This window comes from Myripristis murdjan, chromosome 16 (genome assembly GCF_902150065.1).
Source record: "Myripristis murdjan chromosome 16, fMyrMur1.1, whole genome shotgun sequence".
Lineage (NCBI taxonomy): Eukaryota > Metazoa > Chordata > Actinopteri > Holocentriformes > Holocentridae > Myripristis > Myripristis murdjan.
Genome location: NC_043995.1, coordinates 18,072,060 through 18,097,210, shown reverse-complemented (window position 1 = coordinate 18,097,210; position 25,151 = coordinate 18,072,060). Strand labels below are relative to the sequence as shown.

Genomic DNA, 25,151 nt, shown 5'->3' with positions numbered 1-25,151 from the left:
TTATGACCTACTAGCACCTCAGTTCATTAAAAAAAAAATCTATCTATCTATCTATCTATCTATCTATCTATCTATCTATCTATATATATATATATATATGTATATATATACACTATTCGTGTCAGCAATTGTTTAATAAACATAAAAATAGATTTGCCAAAAGTTAGTGAGAAATATGTTTGTTATCGGCTGTGAGGCGTTATAATGAACAATAGGTTGAGAACCCCCGCCTTAAACTTCCCCAGATAACAAAGGGTTTGAGTCCTTTATTATGTGTATTTCATTTTCCTTTTATTTTTATTTTCAGTTTGGTACATGTTTATAATTGGGTATGCATGTAAACCAGTTTTATTACTTTTTTTTTTAAAAATTTTTTAAATAGCCTGGCTAGTCCTACTGAAGGTATCTTATTCCAGTGAGACCTGGATTAGGAACCAAAGTCAGTACAAACATACAAATTGCAGATGTATGAGGTCACAATATGGTCAAATCACATATAAAGGCAGGTGCGAGGTGTGATGATCTGTCAGAATATAATCAGATTCATAAAACAAGAGAAACGAGGTAAAACTCTTCTGTTTGAACTTTCCAGAGTCTAAAGTCCACTAGTTCAATATCAAACCAGCAGGTTTATGGGGTCAAAGCCACTTTAACTCTTGAATTACAGACAGCAGCTTCACATTAAATCTGCCACCAGTGCAGTGGTATACGCAGGTATACCCATGTCGTTTTTGGACCATTTGAGCATATCCACCTGTCTGTCTAACAGCCACTGACATATATTAGATAGAGTATATCCACATCCTCCTCAGTAATCTCCCTACCTACTCATGGGGTTCAGGTAAGGTTTTGTTTTGTTTCTATAAACAACGCACTTGTAAAACCCTTGGAGATCCAGACAAGTTCATTCATTTCCAGTTTAAACTCACTGAGAGAGACTTAAGTCATTTTTTTAGTGAGTTCCAGGGGAAGCAGATCAAATAAAGACACTTCTGACTAACCCAGAAAGCAAAAAAATTCCTGAGAATGTACACAATCCAATGTTTTTTTTTTTTTTTTAAGGTATAAGAATAGCATAACACTTATACTTATATGCACACAATATACTGTGTGGTGAGGGTTTGTATTCAGTAGAGTTAGGTGAGGCACAGCACTGGAACAAATGCTTGTTAGAGAGATACACAGATAAGACCACCATTCACAAGTTACTCCAAGAAGATACAAATTATTAATACAGATTATTCCAAGGGGAGATGATGCAAGATTGATGCAAGAAATAATAAAGCTAATAAATGCCATCACCTCCCTCCCCTTTGTCTGCTCAGCAGGCTGCTAACAGTAATGGCACCCCAGAGCTCCCTTCACTGGAGCCGGAGGTATTGCATGTCCTGGCCCCTCCCTTCATCAGCAGACAGCAGGCGGAGAGTGAGGCGGTGAGGCCATTTGTGAGGCGGCGGCGCTCCTTCATCAGGAAGAAGAGAGAACCACCTCCCTTCACTGCATCAACCCTCAGCCAAGGTCTGATCTGTCTGATCTGATATCTGCTACTTTGGTTGCATCATTTTATGTAAACCCAGAAAATCATACTCATGAAGGCAAGTGCTTTGCAAGGGTGTCGGCTTGGTAATTAGGTACCGTGCGGCCTAAGCTGCCAGATCCCTCTTGTATTCCTTCTTCTTCTTCTTCTTCTTCTTCTTCTGCGCGAAAAATCACCAAATTTTGCACAAAGGTCCAGTCCCATGCCAGATTACCTCAGATGCGAACACAAGCTAATAGTCCTGATGGTGGAGCTGCAGCAAGCCTCTAAATTTCAAAACTTTGAAAATTCATAACAAATCAACCATATGTGCTACAGCTTTGCAACTTTCACCAAAATGTAGCTCCGATACTGAAGAAACCTTTGTGTGCTCAAACCTATTGCAAATTATGAAATCATCACTCTGTTTTTTTCAAAAACTGTAAAACTTTATCAAATTTATTTATTTATTTTTTATAGATTTATCAAAAATGAGAATAACATAAATTATATCAAAATACTTATTTCAGTAAATATGAAGAATGTACTATAGATCTTATTCAATTTGTTTTTTCATAGCATATTTCTAACAATATGGACCCATGTAAGATGCACAGACATCCTTGAATACTAAACATATTCTCGGTAACATTTCCTCAAGGTTGCTAGTTGTTTGAAGGCTTTATAGGTCTATTAACAAATAATTTGACCCATGTTTTGAGATTAATGTGTAGTCTTATTTTTGTGTTGTTTCAGCTTCCAGCATTTTCGCAGGTGGAGGAGGAGGGGGAGCAGGAGGAGGTGGTGGAGGCGGAAATGAAGATATCAGTGTCCCTAAAGATATTGATCTGACAGCACTGCCTCAGCTTTGTTTCCCAGGTGTTTACACACACACACACACACACACACACACACAAACACACACACATGCACACAGTAGTTCCAAAACATCTTCTAATTGTGACACACGATTCCTTTAGTATTTTTTTTATTTTATTTTATTTTTTAAAATATTTGACTAGGTGGGCTTCATTTGAGCCGTGAGCAGAAAGAAGAAGAGTTCCACTTCCTGGTTTTCACGGACGTCTTCGGCAACCAAACCCATGGAGTCGTAATGCAGTGTTACCGACCTATAATGGTACACAACCCTGCACACAAAATGCTAAATGCTCAAATCTGCTAAATGCTCAAAGGGTTCACATTGCAAGCAAATTCATGATCCAGTCAGTTGCAGGTTACTGTAAATGCAGATGACACGTAAAATGAAATACAGTACAGCCAACCATAATCATTATAGCCCCTAGTGTTCTAGTGTTGATGCAAAACATGCCTAAATCAGGGTTGTGTTAACCTATATGGGACTTAGATGCTAAAATAAAATGCAGTGTGCCCTAAATTAGAGAAAATCACTTTTGTCTTGTTTTGTGTGGCGTTTTGCAGGAAGGGACAAATTACTACCAGAATGGTACTGGACCCTCTAGGTTTTCTAAACTCTACTGTGCCTATGGTTTCTGTGTCGTATCCAAGCACCCGTACTACACAGCGCTGAAAGACTGTCTGTCATGGTGAGAGCCAAATGGACTGAGCCTTATTCAAGTTTTCTTGTGTTATGTTGAATTACTGTATGTTGCATAAGCCCAGTTAAATTGGTTTACCCCTATATTATACACTGAATCAAACTCATTTTCTTAATTTGTGTTTAGTCACATTTTAAATAGTGCTGAATTATGCCTTTCGACAAACAACATGCATCAAACCGTGTCAAATGCTATGCCCAAATTCATAGAGCTGTTATAGCTATTCTTATGAGAACTAAAGTCAACCCCTAAATAGCCAGCAAGCTCACTGTATGGTTGTAACCATGTAGTGGTTTAAATAAATAAATAAATAAATAAATAAATAAGAACTTTGAGTCAGACATGTTGCAAGTTAATCTCCAAAATAGTTATAATAATTCGGCCATCTTTTGTTGTAATGAAAAAATGCCCCCACGTTGATGGCTGTATTTCTGTCTCATCGTATCTCTGACCCTCTCTTCCTCTTCAGTGTTTTAGTCCAGCTGAGGACTTGTCGTTTATCAGACTTGGAGGAGAGAATGAAGGAGTTTTCAGCCAAACTGGCGCTGGTGCCCATCCCGCCTCCTGGACAACTACATGTGGTTTGTGTGTGTGTGTGTGTGTGTGTGTGTGTGTGTGTGTGTGTGTGTAACTGTTTGGTTAAGTCAGGTTATTTCATTATACTGTGTGAATAAATGTTTCTGTAGATCCAGCTGTGATCTTATGTATCCCAGCTCAGTGGGTACAGCAGTGACACTGCCATGGTGTGAGGATTCACTCCCACTCAAGCCACCTACCCTATCTCGTTTTTTTTTTTTTTTTTTTGATATTCTGAGCATGCACATTCTGTGTATATGAGTCAACTGGGGCTTATTTGACAGCGCTCAGCATCTATTATAACATAATCGCTTACATGGACAAAATCTTGATTTACAATTCAGCCGTTTTTTTTTTTGTTTGTTTGTTTGTTTTTTTACATCAGTTTAATCAATTTATTTCCCGGTCCTACTTACAATTATAACACTCACACAAAATAGTAGCACCCTACTTGTAAGCAAGTTGAATCTGTTTGTAGATACATGTACATGCATACCATAATAGTTTGTATTTTCCAGATGTTTGCCTTGCGTCCTCTGACCATCGTGTTGCCATCCAGAGAAGACAAAGACCACCCAGCTGTTGATTTAGACCTCCATCTGCCTTTCCTCTGCTTCAGGGCCCAGCAGCTGCTACAGGTAACACGTGTCTGCAAGAGGCTGATCTCACCTTCACTCTCCTCCGTTGTATATCACTGCCCCGCTCTCTATCTTTCTGTCCCTGTCTCTCCAGGTGATATCCTGTCTTCTCCAGGAACAGAGGGTGGTGTTGTTTTCTGCTAACTGGGCCAGACTCACGCTGGTGGCAGAGAGCTTGTTGCTCTTTCTACGGGTCAGTTCAAAATCTACTGTAAATCTAGACCTTGGCACAGACGGCTCAAATTTTGTCCCATGTAGCCAAAGCCTTCTGAGCAATTTGTTACAGTTGCACTTCAGCATCGCTGCCGTGCAAGAGAGAAGTCTGGCTAAAACTGAAAAGCATCAGTGATTGTATATACACTACTCACAAAAAGTTAGGGATATTTTGCTTTTGGGTGAAATTTATGAAAAATGTAAAATGTTCACGCTACAGTGATATTATATCATGAAAGTAGGGCATTTAAGTAGAAGCATACACTGGTGATTTCCTCATCTCAAACAATTTCTTGAAACAAAAGCCAACAACAGTGGTGGATATACCACAACAAAAAATGTCAGTGTCAATAACTTGTCATGTGCCCTTGAGCATCAATTACAGCTCGACAACGACGTCTCATGCTGTTCACAAGTCGACTTATTGTCTGCTGAGGCATGGCATCCCACTCTTCTTGAAGGGCGGCCCTCAGGACATTGAGGTTCTGGGGTACAGAGCTCCGAGCCTCTACACGGCGACTCAGCTGATCCCATAGGTTTTCTATGGGATGCAGGTCTGGAGAAAGTGCAGGCCACTCCATTTGAGGTACCCCAGTCTCCAGCAGCCATTCCCTAATGATACAACCTCGATGAGCTGGAGCATCAAACACCTGATGTGAATTTTGCCGTTAAACTCCTTGTTAGAGAACAGCAACTTGTGCAAAAAGTACTGAAACATTGAACAGTTGGACATGTGCATTCAAAAGTTTACAGAAGGTCACATTAAGTTCACCTGTAAAGGTTATAATGCATTTTAGGTTCATCCTGAAATTTCACCCGAAAGCCGAATATCCCTAACTTTTTGTGAGTAGTGTATATTTTTTTTTTCAAGTCAGTATCCAGTGCAAAATGTAAAACTTATGGTGCTTCTGTTCTCTTGCTCTTCCAGGTTAGTTTAGCCATTTAGCCAAAGAGATCAGAGCCAACAGTGTTTGCTCGAAGTGCATAAATCTGACTTTTACCATGCTCATATTGAACTACTGAATGAATAGGAGACATATATTTCTAACGTTCTAATTCTGCTGTACAAATTACATTGATGAATTCTGTATTTTATTAATTCAGCAGTATGCACATTCAGTGGCCACTTTATTAGGTCCACCTGTACAATCTAGTAGTTCAGTGTAATAAATTCTACCTTTTTAAGAAAGTTTATAATGTTCAGTTTTTGTTCACATTGTGGAGAATGTGTAAATTTAATTCTATGTTTATTATTGAGGTTGTAGTTTGCAGAGGTCTTGTACTGGACTACATTATGCTGAGAGGTGTTTCTGATTTTCTTTCTTTCTTTTTTTTTTTTGTCCTCCCTATTTATATACATGAGGGGGACAGAATATTGGAAACAGCTCTCAGTAAAATGCAGTCCAGTCCAACTATGAGCTCAATGCCAAACATAGAATTGAATGAACACCTCTATTACTGGGACTAAAAGAAAACCTGAGCATTTTAGGCTTCATAAAAGTAATTTTAGATTGTAATTTCTAGCTTTCTAATCCCTCTCTCTATCTCTCCCTGTTCACCAAGAGTGGAGCATGGTTTGAGGCTCAGTCAGTGGTTGAGTAAGGCACATGGCCACATGACTTGTGTTTATGAAATGAAGAGTGGGCCTGGCTTCTGTTGGCAGCATTGGAGGAGGCAGCTGATAAAAGACCCTTATACTTGGATGTATATCTGAGGAAGCTGAGACACACATCCACATACAACTCAACATTTTTTAAATTAACGTTTTTATCGAATTCATTAGGTCAAAAGACTCATTGTTTATTAACTTGTTTGATATGAGCATGGCAAATTCACAGTTATGCAATTCAAGTATGATCTCTGCTGATACTAATTCACGCATTTGTCCTTTGCTTTGTCTTGTTGTAGAATACATAGACTGAAAAGTCGTGACATTTAAATCAATCCTCCACCAATCCATCCATCCTTTCATTCATCTGTCATCCCATTTATTTGCTTATTCATGCCTTCCTGTTCTGTCCTGCAGCCTCTGTCGTGGCAGCAGCCCTATGTTCCCGTCCTAGCCAGGGGCATGTTGGACTTCCTCATGGCTCCTACTGCTTTCCTCATGGGCTGCCACATCAGCCATTTTGAAGAGGTTGCTGCTGTGAGTTCACATACCCTCCTAATAAGTTAAAATTATCAACGTAGCAAGCGCGGCACAGTTTTCACCACATGATAATACATAAGTCTCAGGAAGCTACAGATAAGAGAGATGAGATGGCGATGATGTTTTCAAGACACAATCATCGAAGGTGTTCTGGGAACTTCGATCAGAAGACTGTGTAAACGGACAACGGGAGAGTACCCAAGTTCATTTACAAGGGTGTTGATATGTATTGTGGTTCATCTGTATTGACACTTACATGAAATACATGACACTTACATGAAATACAGCTCATACACATCTATAAGTAGACAGTTTGAACCCACGATGTTAAACTCCACAGCAGCTCCACATTTTCTCTCAGTGACCGTGGCTTTCGTGTTTTTTACTTTTTCGATTGACTTTTGATATTATTTATCAATTTGAGTTCCACTCCAGGTTCCATTTATCCTGTCCTCCTTCCCCTGCCATTCAGGAAACAGATGATCTGATCCTAATTAACATTGATGAAGGATGTGTCTCCACTTCTTGTTCTGAGAGTGTTGACCTCCCAGAGATTCCCCTGGCTGCTGCAGATTGCTTCACACAGAGGTACTGCTGTGTCGAATGATGATAATCATAACAACAGACACATCAGTCAGTTTTATCAGTTAATATTCCCATTTTGTTGTCACTAGGAGGAATACATACTAAAGCCTTAGATTGGTGGAGGAGTAGCACCTGTGTATTTATAAGAGTGTGTTTTTTCCAGGTGTCTGTCACTGCAGATGCATTTTGACCTTCATCAGTGCCATCATGCCAGCTGCTCTGACATCAATGAGCAGCGGGCACAGAGACGGGCTTGGCAACGCAACCTCAACCACGACATCCAGAGAATTACACTAGAACTCATTGTCAACATATTCAGGTCTGCCCGCGCGCCTGTGTGTGTGTGTGTGTGTGTGTGTGTGTGTGTGTGTGTGTGTGTGTGCATAGTTTCTAAGTGTTATATTCAGGATTGGATCTGTTCGGATGATTGGATGTTCATGGCTCAACAAGGACACACACACTTAGGTCAGGATGTGTGATGGTGATCCTTCTCTTAAAATGTTGTTTGCAGTGTAATGTCATAATATCATCATGGTGAAATATCCTATTTCATTTCCAAAGATCAGCAGGCGTAAAAATACAAGCTGCCACACAAAGGCCATGGAGCGTGAAAGTAGTGTTAAATCTGCCACCACTCAAAACCGTTATATCCAAGCTCATTTAATGAATAGCAATTGCTTTATCTAAGAGTGTTTGACAGAGTGTCAGCAGACTTGGTAAAATTTTTACTCACACATTCTGAACACTTGAAGTGACTGCATGCGTATTTCCTGTTAATAAATCTCTTTAAATTGTCTTTAGACATTTCATTGCTAGAAAAAAATTCTGCTATCACTCTTATACAAATTAAAGTCCCAATTATCTGTCTTGTGCTTTTCTTCTGGTTTCACTGAGATGTCAGACTTGATTCCCCACAGTATCCTTTCCTGTAGACTCTGCATCAAAAGTGGCACAGCGAGAGATAATGGATAGATATGCAGAATGAAATTGTATTGTGATCCTCTGCTCAGTAAAATATAGACTGTTATCACAACTCATTTGACATGTTTTAGATCAACTGTAACGTTTAATTGCCAGTGAGATGTGGTCATAATATGAACACCATTACCAACTGGTCTGTATCTGTGCTGTAATTTGTTTGCATGTATCTTTTGTGTATATGTATCTATATATCTATATAAATATATATGTCACAGGGATGTTAGCAGTCATCTGAACTACGAGCACAGAGTGTTTAACAGTGAGGAGTTTCTGAAGACTAGAGAGTCAGGTGAACAGCTTTTCTACAAGAAGGTAAACACTAACTTGGTACACAGCAAGTACATTTTTTTCTTTTTCATAGATGTTTAATTTCTTATGTATTTATTTATTTTTATCACCCATTTGCACATCTGATTTTCATTATTCATCTGGCCAACTCACACTATGCCCTGAGAATGCATAACTACCTACCCTGCAGCAAGCAAATGCCAAAATATAACCGTGAAATTCACATGCCTTTGAGGCTCCGCAGAGCACCATGTATTTTTTGTGTTTCTGTTGACACACAGTGGAAGTGAATCAGTCACCCTGCCCTCTGGATTTTAGCAAGTTGATTCACATCTCCCCAGCAGGCTGTGCTGGGCACTCATGCAAAGTGAATGTGTTGTAGGTACTGGAGACCCACATCTTCCACTCCTTCCTGAAGGATCGCCTCAACAGGAAGATGGACGCCTTCACACGCATGGAGCTCAACACTCGTTCTGAGACACAGAAGTAAGTCATTATGAGCTCTGATAGTAAGTCTTACCCTGAATGATCAGATCAGTGAGGTTCAAGAGTCAACTTGAGACCCAGATAGATTTTTTTTTAAATAGAGCTGATATCGCTCAACCAGATGACAGCCATGAAGTTCAACACGTGAAAGTCAGCATCTAAGCCTGTACCTGTTCTACACCCTGAGCCTCTGAATTCTTTGCTACAACCCCAGCCCTAATAATCCTAGCAATCCCATGAAAATCAATCTTAATTAAATATCACTAATAAATGACTCTGGTAATCTCATTTTCATAACCTCAACAGATAAACAAAATGCCATCGAACACAATAATATTCTAGTGTTTTTATCTAAAGAGGCTTAAGTGACGGCCAGGCAGAGATTTTACATTTGTCAAAAACTGATTGAGCCAATGTATTCATTATGGTAATATGTTGATGGTTAATGTAGATAACACAGAACCATCCATCATTTTACGAAAGCCCGTTTGATATATTAACATAAACATACATCCATTTTTTTCCCTGGCATGCAGTACATACATCAGATGAATGTGCAGTAGATTGTGAGCCCAGCTATATGTCTGTCATTTTTCCTCAACGCCACACGTCTGTTTTTGTATTCCATTTGCAAACAAGACAGATCCTACATGACATTCCTCCGTTTCTGTCTGGCTGTCTCCTTGCAATGTCATCAGTCCATTTCCATGTCTTCATCTCGTCACTCTTTTTGAGTTGAGACAGCAACACCATTGCAAATGATTAATAACCTTCTCTAAATTGTCCTGCAGGATGAAAGCTATGGTTGAAATCCCCCGCAGACCCACCATGCAGGAGATTCAAGCCAGGAGAAACAGCTCCATCACGGAGAACAGGCTGAATAAGAGGCTGGGGATGAGCCTCCCTAACCTGGGGGACGACCGACCAATCAGCTTCCCCAGACACACAGTGCTGAGCAGGATCATTATACCTGACCTATGTGAGATAAACACATGTACAGCATAAACAGAAATATATGGACCAAACTCAAAAAGACACACACACACATTTACGTCAGTTTTGAAATGCTTTGAAAATGGAGGGGTCACTTGATCTAAGTTGATACAGATATTTTTTGTAGATTGTGTACGATTTACAATGCAGCCTTTTCACAGGAAATAGCAGGGTAAACACAGGTGTTTAGGTGAGGTCTAACAGAGCCAGCGGCCTGGTGTCGTGCATGCTGGCTTTTTTAACAGAGGCACTCAAAATGTGCAAACCGTGGCTTGGAAATGTAGCAGAAATCTTTCCTCTCATTCTTTCTCCCTCTCTATCCCTTTCGCCTTCTTGTCCTCTCCTTCCAAACATCTTTCCTAAACTCCCTCTCTTTCTCCTTTCCAGTGAGAGCAGCTCCTAAGCCTGTAAACGTGTTTAAGCTGCCAGACTTCCCAGCCGCTCTGTCCTTCCACTCTGTCCAAAGTTATTACAGTGAGCTGATCCTGCAGCTTGGCAAGGCCATCTTCTGTGTCCCACCTGAGAACTCTGCTCTGCTGGCCAGGTACTCGGCTTATATCACTATTTGTGCACCTGCTGTCATATTTTAACAAACCCCCTTTTTATATGATCATAGATTAAGAAAGTCGGCAGCAGGGTGGCCTAGTGAAGAGGGACAGTATGATGAATGAATTTTTTAAAATTTTTTTCTCTGTAGATTCTATTACTTGCGTGGTTTCATCAACACATTGTGTTCACGACGCCTCGACGCTCTGAGTGATTTCCAGAACCTGTATAAGACGGACACAGCCATCTTCCCCACCCAGCTGGTCACATGGCTCGTGGACGCACTGCGCAGAGAGGAGAGGCAGCAAGCTGACAGACGACCTGAACTTAAGAGACTTATCCTCAAGGTGAGCTTGCACATCCACTATTTCCCATGGATGTTTTTGTAGCGGTTGAAGGGAGAGATTTGGGCTCCACTGCATGTCCATGTGTCTCAATTTTGGTAATATTGCGTGTTTGCCTCTCGAAACTGTCCATTCAGTTCAAAGTCCTACTGACTTTATTTGCATAATCAGCAAGGAGGCTGTGTTATGTATATGTTTATTGACAAGGAACAAGACACCCCCACATCGCCACCACACCCTTCACCCCCCTCAAAATGCCTCCATCCTCAAATTAAGCTGAAAAGATGACTGTTAAATGCCACTTAGGTTTGCCTTAACATCTCCCTTTAAAGTCTACAATGAACAAAGAGTAAGTATTTGATGTTCTGAATCCCCATGCCAATGGAACCCTGCTCAGCATAAGTGGAAAGGAGTGATTATTAAATCTAATTTAGTTTGCTGGTATCTGAAGCGCAGTTATGATTGCTGACCCAGTTTTGACTGTCTGCAAGCTTTGCATTCCAGTGATTGGCCTGACAAAATCCATGACTAGCATGTTGCTGAAAATGAGACAGATAACAAGACTTTTCATTTTATAACTCTAATCTTTTTTTTTTTTTTTTACAATATACAACTTATTGCATGGATGTTGCTGTGGTAATGGAACAGTTTACCCAGCTAGTTTTTTAAATGCTTCACAGTTGTGTCACAATTACAATTTTAGCACAAAAAGCCACCTCTGTACCAAAATTGTGTGTGTGTATTTGCCAAAAGGAGTGTATTTGCAAGTCAATTTGATCATTTTCTCATTTCACATAGGGGTGTTATATAAAGGTGTACAATGAGAATATAATACACTTAAAGAGGAGAGGCCGGTAGGCTCAGCTTCTAGGTAAAAATTCCACCATCTGATAAACTGGACTTTAGGAATTTATACCACTATTACGTATGTTTTAAAATAATATGGATATAATGCATTATCGGTGCTATATCTCATAATCAACGCACATTAAACATGACAGTTTCAGCGGGAAAATTAATGATAGCAAAGTACCTGCAAACATATACAATGTATAGCAAGTGGTTTAGTTTTCAGTCAGGGTTTCAAATCCCTTTCCACATGGCAACTTGTGTTAATTAAGTTGATATTAATGAGTGTGGATAAAATGATCATGGTGTTGCCTTATTTGTATTGCTTTGATTGCTGGTGATGACGATGACAGTAATTTTATTGTTTGTGTTGACGGTGATGATGGTGTTTTCACTGTTTCTCCTGTTGATGTTGTTTGTGACAGTGTTGATGTTGCAGCTATTCATGATGTTGACGATGTTTGTCGCTGTTTTTTTTTTCTGTTGTTTCTACAGATGGCTTGTGGTGATGTGTAGTTTTCGATGTTGGTGTTGCTGCTGATGCTAGCAGTATTGTTTTGTTTTGTTTTGGTTTTTTTTTTGTTTTTTAGGTGAAGACTGAGAATGAGAAGCTGCTGGTGAAGCCCGATGACCATGTTAAGAAATTTGTGCTGCCCAGGACACATCTGCATCAGGAGGAGTTTGTGCGCTGTGTCCAAGAGTCTGGCATCGTTAAGGATATAGCCACCATACACCGCTTATTTGATGCTCTCACTGTTGGTAAGAGAGAAAGAATGGGGCTGTAGTGTGAGTGTGTGTGTGTTTGGGCAAAAGAGAAGAGGGAGTGAGGAAAATCTGGATCGCTGGATTGTAGGTCACTTGATTTTTTTTTTTTTTTTACACACACACACACGTGTGTATATATATATATAAACACTGTTAGTTTACATGTACTCTTCAAATACATATACACATAAGAAAAGAAAATGCATTTTATCAGCAGCAGCAACAGTAGTTTAACCCGCGCTGATCCCAAAACAGCAGTGATGCAGATTCAAGTTCCACATCCATGAATAAAAATGCGATTAATGGAAAAGTGGCACAGAAGTAAGCAGTATGTTTTATTGGATTTTTTGGATTTTTACATCACAAAATGTAAATGTACATACTGCTGCAACACATGCACACATTCAGGTACACACAGACACAAAACACACACTTGCATACAGATGTCAATACAAAATATGCATGCACACACACGCACACACACACACACACACACGTATATGTACAGTAACACATGCTACATGCATGCAGAGATGGCCACTATCACATACAAGAATGCAAATGCAGATCTGGATGTAAAACACTTAAATGCTAACACACACACTTAACACGCTAAATTGCAGCTTCAAAACACAGTATTTTTGTAGTCATATCATCTGATCATAATGTGATTGACTTTGGTAGAATCTAAGAGAGACTCGTCCTCAGACACAGCTTTGAGAAGTCCGTCCTCCAAATCAGTCTTCTCCTTTGACTCCTCAGCGTCTGTCGAGGGTAAGACCCATAGAAATCATATAAATCACATGATTTCTATGATAAGATCACACCAGAGCTGTAGATACATACAGTGTGGACACTAAAATGTTGAAAGTCAGGGTAAACTTTAGGGAAATTCACTGATTTCCCCACAAGTGGAAGGCGTGATAGCTCTGCAGTTTTGTTCTGGTGCTGCTGCAAAGCAACATGTGATTCAGTGAGGTTATGGAGAGAATTACAAAGGCTATGTGTGTCCAATACTTCATAGCCCTGGAAGAGGGGGCAGCAACATGTTGTAAATGGCACTTTATTAAACTGTGTATATGTACAGCTCTGGCCTAGGACAGCCAGATCTGGGTTCAGTTACTTAGAGATGAGCGCTCATCACATCAAAATGTTCTCAGACTGTGTCCTAAAGCAGGAGCAAATGGTAACAAATGAAAGAAAATCTGGTTAAGAACTCAAATAAAGTTCTCATGATTTTTGGACATACATGTAGCATTTCTGAGTGCTGTAACAGTCAGATAAAATCCTTTTGGATCCGACAGTAATCTTGCAGGATTTTTACATTTGATTGTTTGGCATAGCAGATGCAGAAAATTCCCCCAGACGGATCCAGTTGAGCTCAGCGTGCTCTCTAGGCAGCCGGCAAGCACTCAAAAGGAGAGAAGACTCTACCTTGTAATTGACCCAGATCTGGCAAGAACACACCATCTGTTAGGCTTGACTAAAGAGTCAAGAAAATATGCTAACCACACTAATGCATGACCTGCATGCTGCCACCCAGATGCACTGTTTAGTCTTTATTCGACATAGCTGGCTTGTGCCTTTCTGCTTTCCCAAGTGCCTAATAAAGTGAACAGAGAGATGTACCAAAACCGCGTTGCCTCTGAAGATACCAACTCCAAGACTTCAACTTGATGCAGTGACAGACGGTGTACCAAGATCATTCGTTACCTTTGTTCAGCTCTACTTATTAGTCTCATTAGTACAAGACTATTAGTTTTGGGTCTTTGAACAAAAATGGATTGAGATAATCCATTTTTCTTGATGGGGGGGCTCTAATATGTGAAAACTGGCAGAAAATTAATTAACTTTGATTTCTCTCATTGCTCATGGCTTTTTGGTATGGGCCTTTAGTAATGAGGAAATTCTCAGTGTGGGTGCATCACTACTCTTAAGGGACCATTCATTTTTTTATTTATTTTTTTTTTTTAGCCCATTTACTACACTGCACGCTTACAAAACTATTTTCCAAAGCATACCACACTTCTTTAGATTTGCATTTTTTTTTTCATCTTGCTGACAGCCTTTTCTTGCCTTTCATTTTGTTATTGTGCAAAAAGACATGAAACTTGATTTAATGCTTGTGGGGAGCTCAAATATTTCCAAGTTTGCAGCTAGAGTAACTATAATAGCTTTTTAAAGAAACAAGCAGCCAAATCAACACCATGCTTGCATTCATGTTTTCTTATGGTTTGGTTTTTCAGCTACACTGCTGTTTCTTTGAAGTCAGAGTTTCCCAACAGCACAAGAGCAGCCAAATACACCAATCCCTGTAACACAGTTTTAAATTAATTATAATAATAATTATAATCTTCCAGACACATCCCCCTTTTTGGACAGTTTTCTAATAATTATTATCTAATATTCAGGTCATTTCTTGCTAAGTTGCTTATTGTCTTTTTCCCTATATTTTCGAAAAAACCCAAGTTACTCAAGTTTCAAAGGGTTAATAAGGCAGGAAGTTAATTGTGATGGATTACAGACCTCCAGACTTCATACCATAACAAAATGAATGTAAATGGATGCTGCTGGGGAGGCAGGAAAATTACAAGTTCTGCATGCTTGGGAAAACTGTCAGTCGTGATGTAAAGTATGCATGCAGTGTCGTAAGTGGCCTCAAACATGTAACAAATGGAGTGAGCCTTTACACCCTCCTCTGAAGTGTGTATATGTGTGTGAAACTGAAGTGTGTATATGTGTCCCGATGGCTCAGAGCTCACAACTTTTTGAGTGTGAATCCATTTCACGACTTTTGTCTCATGTCAGCTCGTCGCGCTCCTCCATGTTTCATGTCTCCAGCCACCATAAAGACTTCTTTGAAGTCTGTGTGGCTGCTGCAGAACAGTTGTTTCTCCCAGCATGTTGTGGTCCCTGCTTTGTGTACATGTTATTTGATCGTGAAATGTAATCCTGCATGGTCAGATGGAAGAAGTGAAGTGTTATGTGTTATGGTACATAGTTAAACTAAAAGCGCGTGTGAACCGTTTGTAATCTTTCGTCTGGGTGTATGTTTTGATCATAATATTTTATGGAGCCTTGTGAAGTTAGTCATTTAGTAACACTTTAACAACAAAATGCACCAGTCTGACAATGAATGTGTAACTGATTACTTATTTTGTCTATCTGAACCTGTCTTTCTGTCCGTCCCAGGCCATCAGAAGCTGGTGGACCCCGAACTCTTCAGAGACTTCTACACCTTCTGGAAGGAGACGGAGGCCGAGGCGCAGGACGTCAACCTGCCCTCGGAAGTCATTGAACACCTTGACAACAGCGAGTGTGTCTACAAGCTGTCGTCCTGCGTCAAGACCTCCCATGGGGTTGGCAAAATCGCCATGACACAGAAACGTCTGTTCTTGCTCACCGAGGGACGGCCGGGATTCCTAGAAATAACCAAGTTCAGGGACATACAGGTCAAGTGCGCTTAAAAAACAAAAGAAGGATATTTGTTTAAAAGACATGAACATATCTCATGACCTGTGTCTCACTGGAGATCACCAAATTCAGAGTGGCCCTCTTGATAATAAATAATGTTTCTTCCTCTGTCTTTCTTTCGTTAGGAGGTAAAAATCTCCTCAGCTCCTTTCCTGCTCCTTCGTATCCCCTCCCTTCGTATTCAGACCTCCAGCAGGCCTGAGATGTTTGAGGCCAACCTGAAAACAGAGACTGACCTCTGGAACCTCGTGGTTAAAGAGATGTGGGCTGGACGCAAGATGGCCGAGCAACACAAGGTAAAGCGACACGTGATTAATGGACTTCAGAACACTTTGGGTTGGCCACGCTGACTACCGCAAAAATAGAACACGCTCATCCAAAACCACAGTGGTGTGCAGGTGCAGCAGAGAAGAAAAACTAAATAAAAAAAGAGTAAAAATAGCAGACTGCTAATGTCCTGGTGTGCTCAGCTGTTTATTCAGTGCACTACTAAAATAGAAACAGGCTCTTTTGAATCTCATCAGAATAAATTTGAGTTTTTGAAATGTTTGGATTAATAAAAGAATATATAGAGACCTGGCCAAATGCATACTTAAACATACAATTTTCAGTTTAGATACCTTTGAATTGTGTTTATCAACCTGAAACTTTGTGTCCTCTTGGCCAGTTAATAGATTGCATACTCACTGATGCCTTGTAAATGGGTGCAATAGTTGTCCAACATAGGCTACACATATATTGCTGCTATTTTGTGCCCACATGTAGCTCCGTGTCTGTCTCTGTAGGACCCTCAGTACGTGGCCCAGGCTCTGACCAATGTCCTGTTAATGGATGCCGTGGTGGGCTGCCTGCAAACCCAGAGATCCATCTTTGCTGCATCAAAGCTAGCCTACTTTGACAAAGTCAAACATGAAGGTATGGGCACATTCTTCTACCTCCTAATCTCAAAAGAAAAATCATCACTGCCTGTGCTATTTATATGCTGTTTATCACTCTACCGTCACTATTAGGCCTATGAACTGTCGGACCTCTGAACTATTGACAAGGATACCACCAGTTTGTTTCAGCAAGCTAAAGCAAGCAAAAGACCTGCCCACAGTGATTTGGGTCCTGGATGTTTGTTTATTTAGTTAGTTACTCATTTTGTTGGTTATTTGCGTTTTGCTTTATTGGACTGTCACAGTCATTGCAGAAAGAGACAGGAAATACAGGGCACAGAGAAAGATGATGACACCCAGGCTGGAGTCAAATGCAGGTCTCTATGACAGTGACTTGGCCTTAATGGTACACTCTCTACCACTCAGACAGCGGGGCTCTCCTGGGTCCTAGACGTTGTTGACAACGCCATTTACGACAAAGAATAATAACATTTAGTTTTGCTTAATGCCGTCTTAATGTTATTTTCAAATGTGAGTCTCTCTATCTCTCTTGCTTTCTCTCTGTCTCTGTCTAGTGCCCATGATGGTGCCTAAGACCACCTCAGAGACCCTGAAACACAAGATCAACCCATCACTGGACCTGGCTGAACCTCAGACTGTACATGTGCTGCTATACACACCAGGTACCAGATTTACGGAGAAATAGTGTAAAGCATTATTCCAATAGTATTAAAAATGTAACTTCACATGGCCACCTGCTTGGCAAAATCATTATATTTACTAATACACACACCTTAAATTAGTGATCCTGGGACCACGATCAAGATGAGCCTCTTCACAGTAACATGGCTTATATTTCATTGGTGAGGATGAATATGTCATTATTAGGGCTGTCAAGTAGACGTTCCCATTACAGAGGTTTTGTTGGATAAGGCCCAAGAAACCTCAAGTCACACACACACACACACACACACACACACCACCCCTTGATACACTGTACAGTAGTAAAAAAAATCCCCTGCTATGTTCCTGGGAATAATTATATCATCTTTATTGCTCCCAGCGCCGTGCAAATCAAGCACTGCATATTTTCCTTTAGTCTTCTAACTGAAATGAACCCGAAACGTCCTTTATAGTTAATAGCTTCATAGAAGCTTCTGTGTAATGATAATCAATTTCTGTGTAATTATAATCACTGCTGACAGGCTGAAACCACTTTTTGTTACGCCACTGATGTTCGTCTCTGCATCCTTTCTCTCTGCTGGCTCTTGCAGTCACAAGATGTTCGGTCTCTGTTGACTCTGGTGTTAAATATTCCTAATGAGCGTTCAGGTCAGCGAGGAGGGACAAAACCACTTTATGTTAGTGTGTGTCTGTGACTCTGTGTGTGAGCAGTGGACTGAGAGCATGCAGTTTTTGCATCTGCATCTCAGCGGGTTTTGTATTTTTAATTATGAGAGTGAGACAGGAAAGTTGCTTTTGTTGCCTGCAATTCCCTTGTGGCTCCTCACCTTGTATGCTGCTGTAAATCAGAGTGTGTTCTTAGTGGTTGCGGTGTTTCAGAGTGTACACATGGTGGCTATTTGCCTCTGTAGGTGAATGTGCATGGGAAAGGCAAATTATGATTGAGAATCTGTCCTTGACCAATTTTTCTGGTTAAAAAAGGATTAATTGTAATTCAAATTCATTCTGTGGCTTTACATGTAAACATGTTGGCAGAGGGACATACAGTGGTGGAAAAAAGTTTTCGGACACCCCATGCATTTGTGAAATATTGCATTAAGAATCACTCTTAGGTCCTCAAGTGCAATTTCTTTTAGTACAGTCACAGCCAAAATACTAAACAAATCCTAAAAACTTCATTAAAAACTTAAAATTGATTGGTTCCATAAAAATACATAAGAAATTTTGAGTATTGGGTCATTTTGGTACCAGTGATGAAGGTCATTCTTTTTATTAAAAGACACAAATTTTGTTGCCAAGCTTCGTGTCTATATAAAGCCAGCACATTTGAAAGTTCTTCAGACACAAAAATGGCTAAAACAAGGAACCTAATGCAGGAAACACGCCTGAAGATAAAGATTCTCAGCCAGGAAGGGTACAGCTGCCGCCAGATAGCCAGGAAGTGCAGATGCAGTCCTTCAGCAGTTGGATACACTCTGCAGAAATACAGACGAACCAACAGCTTGGAAGACAAACCAAGACCTGGGCGTCCAAGGGTTTCTTCAGCAAGAAATGACTGCATCCTAATCCGCATGTGCAGGCAAAACCGCCGAATGACATCACAGGAGCTTCAGCAGCAGTGGTCAAACCAAACTGGTGTCCAGTGTTCCACCCGCACTGTACGTGGCCGACTTTCAGATCATGGCTTAAGGTCCTACAAGGCTATCAAGAAGCCCCTGATCAATGAGAGACAGAGGCTAGCCCGGCATCGTTGAGCCCAGGCACACAAGAACTGGACAGCCAGGAACTGGAAGAAGATTCTGTGGTCAGAAGGATTTGTCAAGAATTTAGTTTTGTTAGTTTTTCTGGTAAACAATAAACAAAAAAATATGATTTGGATTTGTTTGTATCTGTCTAATGCAGCCACACCTTTTGAAACACAAAAAAGATTTTTACACAAATATTTCATGATAATATTTGAGATTGTGTAAAATTTTAAGGGTGTCCGAAAACTTTTTTCCACCACTGTAAGTGTGTGTGTGTGTGTGTGTGTGTGTGTGTGTGGCAGCAGATGCTCTAGCGAAACCTGTCCACATAACCTGATTAGTCTGGCAGGCAGGATAATAACTGTCTTGTGAGAGTCTCATATGTTGTTGACGCTGTGACAGAAAACATAAATGGTCTGGAAACTGCTGATGTGTTCTTACAGCACATTTCACAGAATGAAGCAAAGCGTCAGGATCGTAAGAAGGCACTGACAAAGCAAAAATATAAAATGGAAAGAAAATTACTCAACCATCTGGTTTGGATGAGGCCAGTGGGTTGTTTGTCGTTATGAGCACTTGCACTTGGCTTTCAGATGGATACTTTACAAGCTGCTCATTGTTCATCCCTGTTGAGAAATTCAGTTTTTGCTCAGGCCTCCTCCACAGGGAAGTTTGGGTCCAAGTCTCAGAGCACCATCTTTAAATCTGTTATGCTTGCCAACATTTTTAGGAGTTGCAAATGAAGTAGATGGCACGTTTCTCACAGAGCTAAAAATCATTTTCACTGTACTGCTGACCTCTCTACAGACTGACCACTGTTTTTCTATGATGCCATGGTTCATGTTCGAATAATCAAATAATTTGCGTTTGGGTGTGTGCCTGTCTTTGCCTCTCTGTAATGTTTTTTTTTCTCTTCATTATCTCTTATTCCTCGTCTTTCTCTGTCCTCCTGTTTCTCCCTCCCTGTGTTACTCTGTTACCCATCTATCACCCTCTCACTCTTTCTCCTTCCCCCTTTCCCTCACTTTCCCCCCATATTCTTCCCCTGTTCTTCCTCTCTGCAGGCCAGTTGAGTTGCAGTGATTCAGAAGGCAACGGGAACCCTAAGCTGTGGGTGGCTCTGAGCGGAGGCAGGGTGATTGTGTTTGATGCAGCGAGCTGGTCCATGCTGCAGGACTGTGTCCAGGTTGGAGCGTCGCAGCTGGTAAGAACAAAGATATAACATTTTTTCACCAGGAGTTTTGGCTTTGTATTAAAATGATTGCAGAGTCAAGTTGAGTGAAGTCATTCTGACATTCTCAGCAAGAAATACATTTACATGTACACATTCAGTGACGTCATACCTACGAAGTGTGATTTCTTTTTTCTTTTTTTTTCTCCTCTGTTTAATGAATCATTTGTGTCTGCTTGCTGGTAACTAACACAGAGATATAAACTTGTACATGCATACACACATAATCAAAGTGCAGTGAAACTGCTGTCAACTCCTCTGTCTTCTTTCCTCTACGGCTTCCAAGAACTGCATGCTGGGATTGTTCCAGGAGCAGGTGTGGATTGGCTCCGAGGACTCGGTGATCTACATCATCGACACTCGCAGCATGTCCTGCAACAAGCAACTGACCGAACACAGACACGAAGTGACGGGCTTCGCTTTGGACAGCAGAGATCACCAAAACTGGTAGATTATCTCCAGCTCTGTTAACTGTCAAGTGTTTGTCATGTAACAGGGTAAAGAATCAACCCACACAACCCACAGAGATGCATATGCAGTTTTTTGACTTTTCTGAAAGCAGTTTTCTCCTGCTGCTAAATTTTGTGTGGTGGCTCTGTATGGTGCAATATGGCAAAATACTACAATACTGCAATATTTCAATACTGCAAAAACATGTATGTTTGAAGTAACCTTTTCTCTGTATCTTCTCGCAGTCTGCAGCCGTACTCCTGTAGCTGTGACGGGACCATTCTGCACTGGGACTCGTCAAGTCTCAAAGTGAAGCGGCAGTTCCAGATTAACTGTAATCGCCTGTCCTCCATACAGATCCATGACGGCACCCTGTGGTGCTGTAAGTGCACACACTCCACTTTTTTTTTTTTTTTTTTTTTTTTTTTTTTTTTTTAGTTCTCATCTTTTTTCAGCTTTCAACTTCAGTTAATCCATGTGAACAATTATCTGTATAATTCCGTCTCATTCATGCGCACACATCCTTTATCACTCTCACACAATATAATTTCATATTGAATAACTTCTGTAACATCACTTAGCTGTCATCTGAAAGCTGCTTTGCTCTTTACTGCAGCTTGGAGTAGCTCCCATGGCTAAATGTCATACTAATACCTGACTGTGCCTCTGTGTTTGTCACTATAGCTTCTAATGCCTTCTGTCATTTTGAGTATTGGCATCCAGGAGACCTTTAGTGAGGGTGAAAAGGAATGACACCCCTGTTATCATGTATACTTAAAATGCACCTCCTTTGTAACAGGGAAGCTGAGGAGAAACCTTGCTGAGCTTTCCTAACATCCCTCTTGTTAAATCTATCCAAACCTTTTGTTGTCATTTCTTTCTGGTTCAAACTCACCAAACCGCAAAAGCAACACAGGTGATCGATCACTCCTCCAACCACTCAACCAATCAGCATCTCCACAATGCTTCTTAATTTGCCTGCCCAGTAAAGAGGAGCCTACGAAGAAAGATTTGTTGAACAGAAATGGCTGTGGTCGTGTGTGTGCAGGTTGTGGTGACAGCATTGTGGAACTGAGGAAGAACGGGGCGCCGCAGAGGAGGATAGCGCTTCCTGACGACCTACGGAGCATGCCCAGTTGCTTCAGCAGCTTCGTCCTCATCCTCGAGGTGACTGAGCAGTCAATAAGAAACAAGCCACTAGTCGGTCAGTTACTTAATCAGCAAGTCAAGCCAGTTAGTCGATAGTTCATGAATAAACCATGCAAGGCAGCAGGACATCAAGCAGTTAATTGTAAAATTTTCTTGTCAGATGTTTGATGTTCAGTAGCCACAGCAGCTGACAGATTCAAACCTTTACTACTCCCATGTTAATACTTGCACACTGAGATGCAACTTCATTACAATGGGCTGCCATAAGAGTTAATAAGGATAGAAAAGTACTGGCAACAGCTGAAATGCAATAGTTGAGTAGATGTTGCTCATATTTCTCCATGCCTTCAAATGAAGGGCATAACTTTGCATGTTGAGGATGACGGCTTGCCTGAACTCATCAGAGAAATGTGTGTGTGCTAAAGGTACTGTACAGACTTTAAATTTGACTTTCCTATTTCTGTGCGTGCGTGTGTGTGTGTGTGTGTATGTGTGTGTGTGTGTTCGTTCCAGCAAGGGCAGTTGTGGACAGGCTGTGCTGACTCAGGGGAGCTGTGTCTCTGGCACATTAAGGACCACAGCCGTCCCTTTAAGAGAATCTCCCTGCCAGGCACTACAGGGGTCACCTGTATGATTAGAGTAAAGAATCAGGTACTTATAATATCATGTCAAAAATAATACCATTTTGCTTTAGTGTCACTCATCTTTTCTCCTCTCCTTTTCTTACAACTGCCATGATCACACTACCTTTCCTTAATGTCGTCTCCTCTCCTCAGATCTGGGTGGGCTGTCGTGGCTCTAGCGGAGTCGGGGGTCAATATGACGGTCAGCTGAGAAGTCAGGTGTTGGTGTTGGACCCAGAGAGCCATGCTGTGGTCAAAGAGCTGCAGGCCCATTCAGACAGCGTTCAGACTCTCTGCTCTGCCGAGGACCGCTATGTGATGAGCGGATCTGCATGCCGAGATGGCAAGATCGCCATCTGGAAAGTCGAGTAGAGAAGAAAGAGAAGAGTAGCTGTCAAGATGAGAATAAAATGGAGACGAGAGAAGATTCCCTAAGAAAAGAAAAAAACAAACTTTTTCCTCTTCAGATACTTAATTTTGACATCAAGATCACCATGTGGAGTAGAGCAAGAGGAGCAGGAGTAAACGTGAATTGAGAAAAATAACAATGAAGAGATGCTGAGTTCTCCGTCACAGGCCACACCTGAGACCATGACGCTGTGGTTCGTTCTCTGCTTGTAACTGTTTTGTTCAGATCAACTGAGGATGCAAAATGAAGAAAGCAACCTATGATGTCTTGAGCCATTTTGACTTTTAGGACCATACAGAAAAGACAGCTCTGCAAACAGAAATGTTCTCAAAATAAAGATTTTGTTGAAGAACATGCAGTTCTTTTTTCAACACTGCCCTGGAGCATAAGCAAGGACCTGAGTGCAAGAAAATGAGGAAACACAAAAAAAAAAAAAAAACAATACATACAGTATGTTCCTTCTATAAAATTTGGATTTAATGTAAATGGTGTGCCACAACTATTTAAAGTAACAGTAAAATGCTGAAATATCACAATAAGACTCCTCATTACACAGGTCTCAGTTTATTTGCTAAATAAACTTCCACATACATATTAATATCCCATTTTTATATTGATGTGGTATGTATCATGTATGGAAGTATCAGTTTTTATGTGTATGTGCATGCTTGGTGTTCGTGGAATAACCTCTTCATTAGATTAGTGTCAACTGCATAAAATACCAGTATGCAAGTAAAGGCTATCCTTGATTCAGCTTATAAGGGGAAGAGAGTTTTGGAGTTTTAGTTTTGGTAACTACTTCCTCACCACCATTCTGCTGTAGCTTGTTCGTGCCACATAGGCAGTGCTGTCAATGCAGGAGTTCAGAGCCTGCAGTCAGCTCATAAGTCATCCTTCAAAATGGTAGCTGATCCCTGCTCATTTAGCTCGGCAGGCCTACAAGATGTCAACATGCAAGTGGAAAGTCATAGTAATCAAATCACTGCCTGATTATGAATTAATCAACACTGAACACTCAGTAATAATAATTTAATGAGTAACACTTCGTTTTATTTGGCCACAAATTCCGTTGCAAGTATGTGACAATTGTCAAGTAATGTATTTGAAATGTCTTTGAATTTACCCCCAATCTGCATCAACATTTGCCTCAAAATTCATGGAAAACCAACATTTTTACTTTTACAGTAACTGTGTCACCAATCTCATTCTGCACCTTTCAAATGATGCTGCAAACCAAATTTGTATTGGATGGTTTTCCTCTGGAACTCCAATACATCTGAGCTGCACAGAACTGAAGTTGCATTCAAGCTGCAGTTATAAGATTTCATGATATTTCATAAACTCCATAACCAGTGGCAGCTCTGGTGTCATTTTAATGATGTATTGGGTATGAAATATGAGTCTGGTGACACAGTAAATGTTTGTTTTAATACATTTCGAGGTAAATGTTGATGCAATTTGGGGGCAATTTCAAAGAAACACTAATTATCTCCTACTTTCTATGACAATGCAAGGTATGACTAAGATGTCAATTTGTGCTTTTTCTGCACTAGCATGAGATCTGTTATATCAGTGGGTCTAGCCAACACTGACATTTAATTAAGACTGGACTTACTTTTGCAATTTGGTGTGGCTCTATCCCACACCCAAATCAAAAGAACACTGGTTGCATGGTGCAGAAAATGGGCAGTAGTTGACAAACTTATTGAATTAGCTTTTTATAAATCTCTAACTTGTGGAAAGGTGTGAATGCATCCTTTTTGATGCATTAAGTGTTAGACACACAGTCTGTGTGGAGGCTTTGTACTAAAACTGTACCACTCAGTCAGTCTGAAGAAAAGATACAAACTGTTTCCGAGAGTGACTCACAGAAAGTGTAACATTTAAATAAGTAATCATTTATGAATTCCTTATTTACAAGCATACTAGCAAAGGACAAGTACAAGGAACAGCAACTCAGTGCTAAGATGTAACAAAAAATGACTCTGAAACCAGTCGGTAG

At 40.5% G+C, this 25,151-nt stretch overlaps 1 protein-coding gene across 4 annotated transcripts in view; it reads left to right on the top strand.

Moving 5' to 3' along the window:
- Window positions 1-23,648, top strand: part of LOC115373549 (DENN domain-containing protein 3-like) — a 30,105-nt gene extending 6,457 nt beyond the window's left edge. Inside the window, exons 3-29 of one of the 4 annotated variants that reach the window (XM_030072012.1) lie at window positions 1,329-1,518; window positions 2,273-2,395; window positions 2,539-2,654; window positions 2,957-3,081; window positions 3,563-3,674; window positions 4,188-4,307; window positions 4,402-4,500; window positions 6,547-6,666; window positions 7,142-7,257; window positions 7,418-7,573; window positions 8,451-8,547; window positions 8,906-9,009; window positions 9,801-9,988; window positions 10,390-10,546; window positions 10,700-10,895; window positions 12,332-12,500; window positions 13,191-13,280; window positions 15,699-15,958; window positions 16,106-16,276; window positions 16,766-16,895; window positions 17,434-17,541; window positions 20,352-20,491; window positions 20,805-20,965; window positions 21,214-21,350; window positions 22,017-22,135; window positions 22,631-22,768; window positions 22,894-23,648. In XM_030072012.1, coding sequence (XP_029927872.1) covers window positions 1,329-1,518; window positions 2,273-2,395; window positions 2,539-2,654; window positions 2,957-3,081; window positions 3,563-3,674; window positions 4,188-4,307; window positions 4,402-4,500; window positions 6,547-6,666; window positions 7,142-7,257; window positions 7,418-7,573; window positions 8,451-8,547; window positions 8,906-9,009; window positions 9,801-9,988; window positions 10,390-10,546; window positions 10,700-10,895; window positions 12,332-12,500; window positions 13,191-13,280; window positions 15,699-15,958; window positions 16,106-16,276; window positions 16,766-16,895; window positions 17,434-17,541; window positions 20,352-20,491; window positions 20,805-20,965; window positions 21,214-21,350; window positions 22,017-22,135; window positions 22,631-22,768; window positions 22,894-23,112 — 3,861 coding nt within the window. In that variant the 3' untranslated portion in view covers window positions 23,113-23,648. Of the gene's footprint in view, window positions 1-1,325; window positions 1,519-2,272; window positions 2,396-2,538; window positions 2,655-2,956; window positions 3,082-3,562; window positions 3,675-4,187; window positions 4,308-4,401; window positions 4,501-6,546; window positions 6,667-7,141; window positions 7,258-7,417; window positions 7,574-8,450; window positions 8,548-8,905; window positions 9,010-9,800; window positions 9,989-10,389; window positions 10,547-10,699; window positions 10,896-12,331; window positions 12,501-13,190; window positions 13,281-15,698; window positions 15,959-16,105; window positions 16,277-16,765; window positions 16,896-17,433; window positions 17,542-20,351; window positions 20,492-20,804; window positions 20,966-21,213; window positions 21,351-22,016; window positions 22,136-22,630; window positions 22,769-22,893 lie in introns of all 4 variants that reach the window. The other 3 variants (XM_030072011.1, XM_030072013.1, XM_030072015.1) reach the window with 3 other exon arrangements.
- The last annotated feature ends 1,503 nt before the right edge of the window (window positions 23,649-25,151 follow it).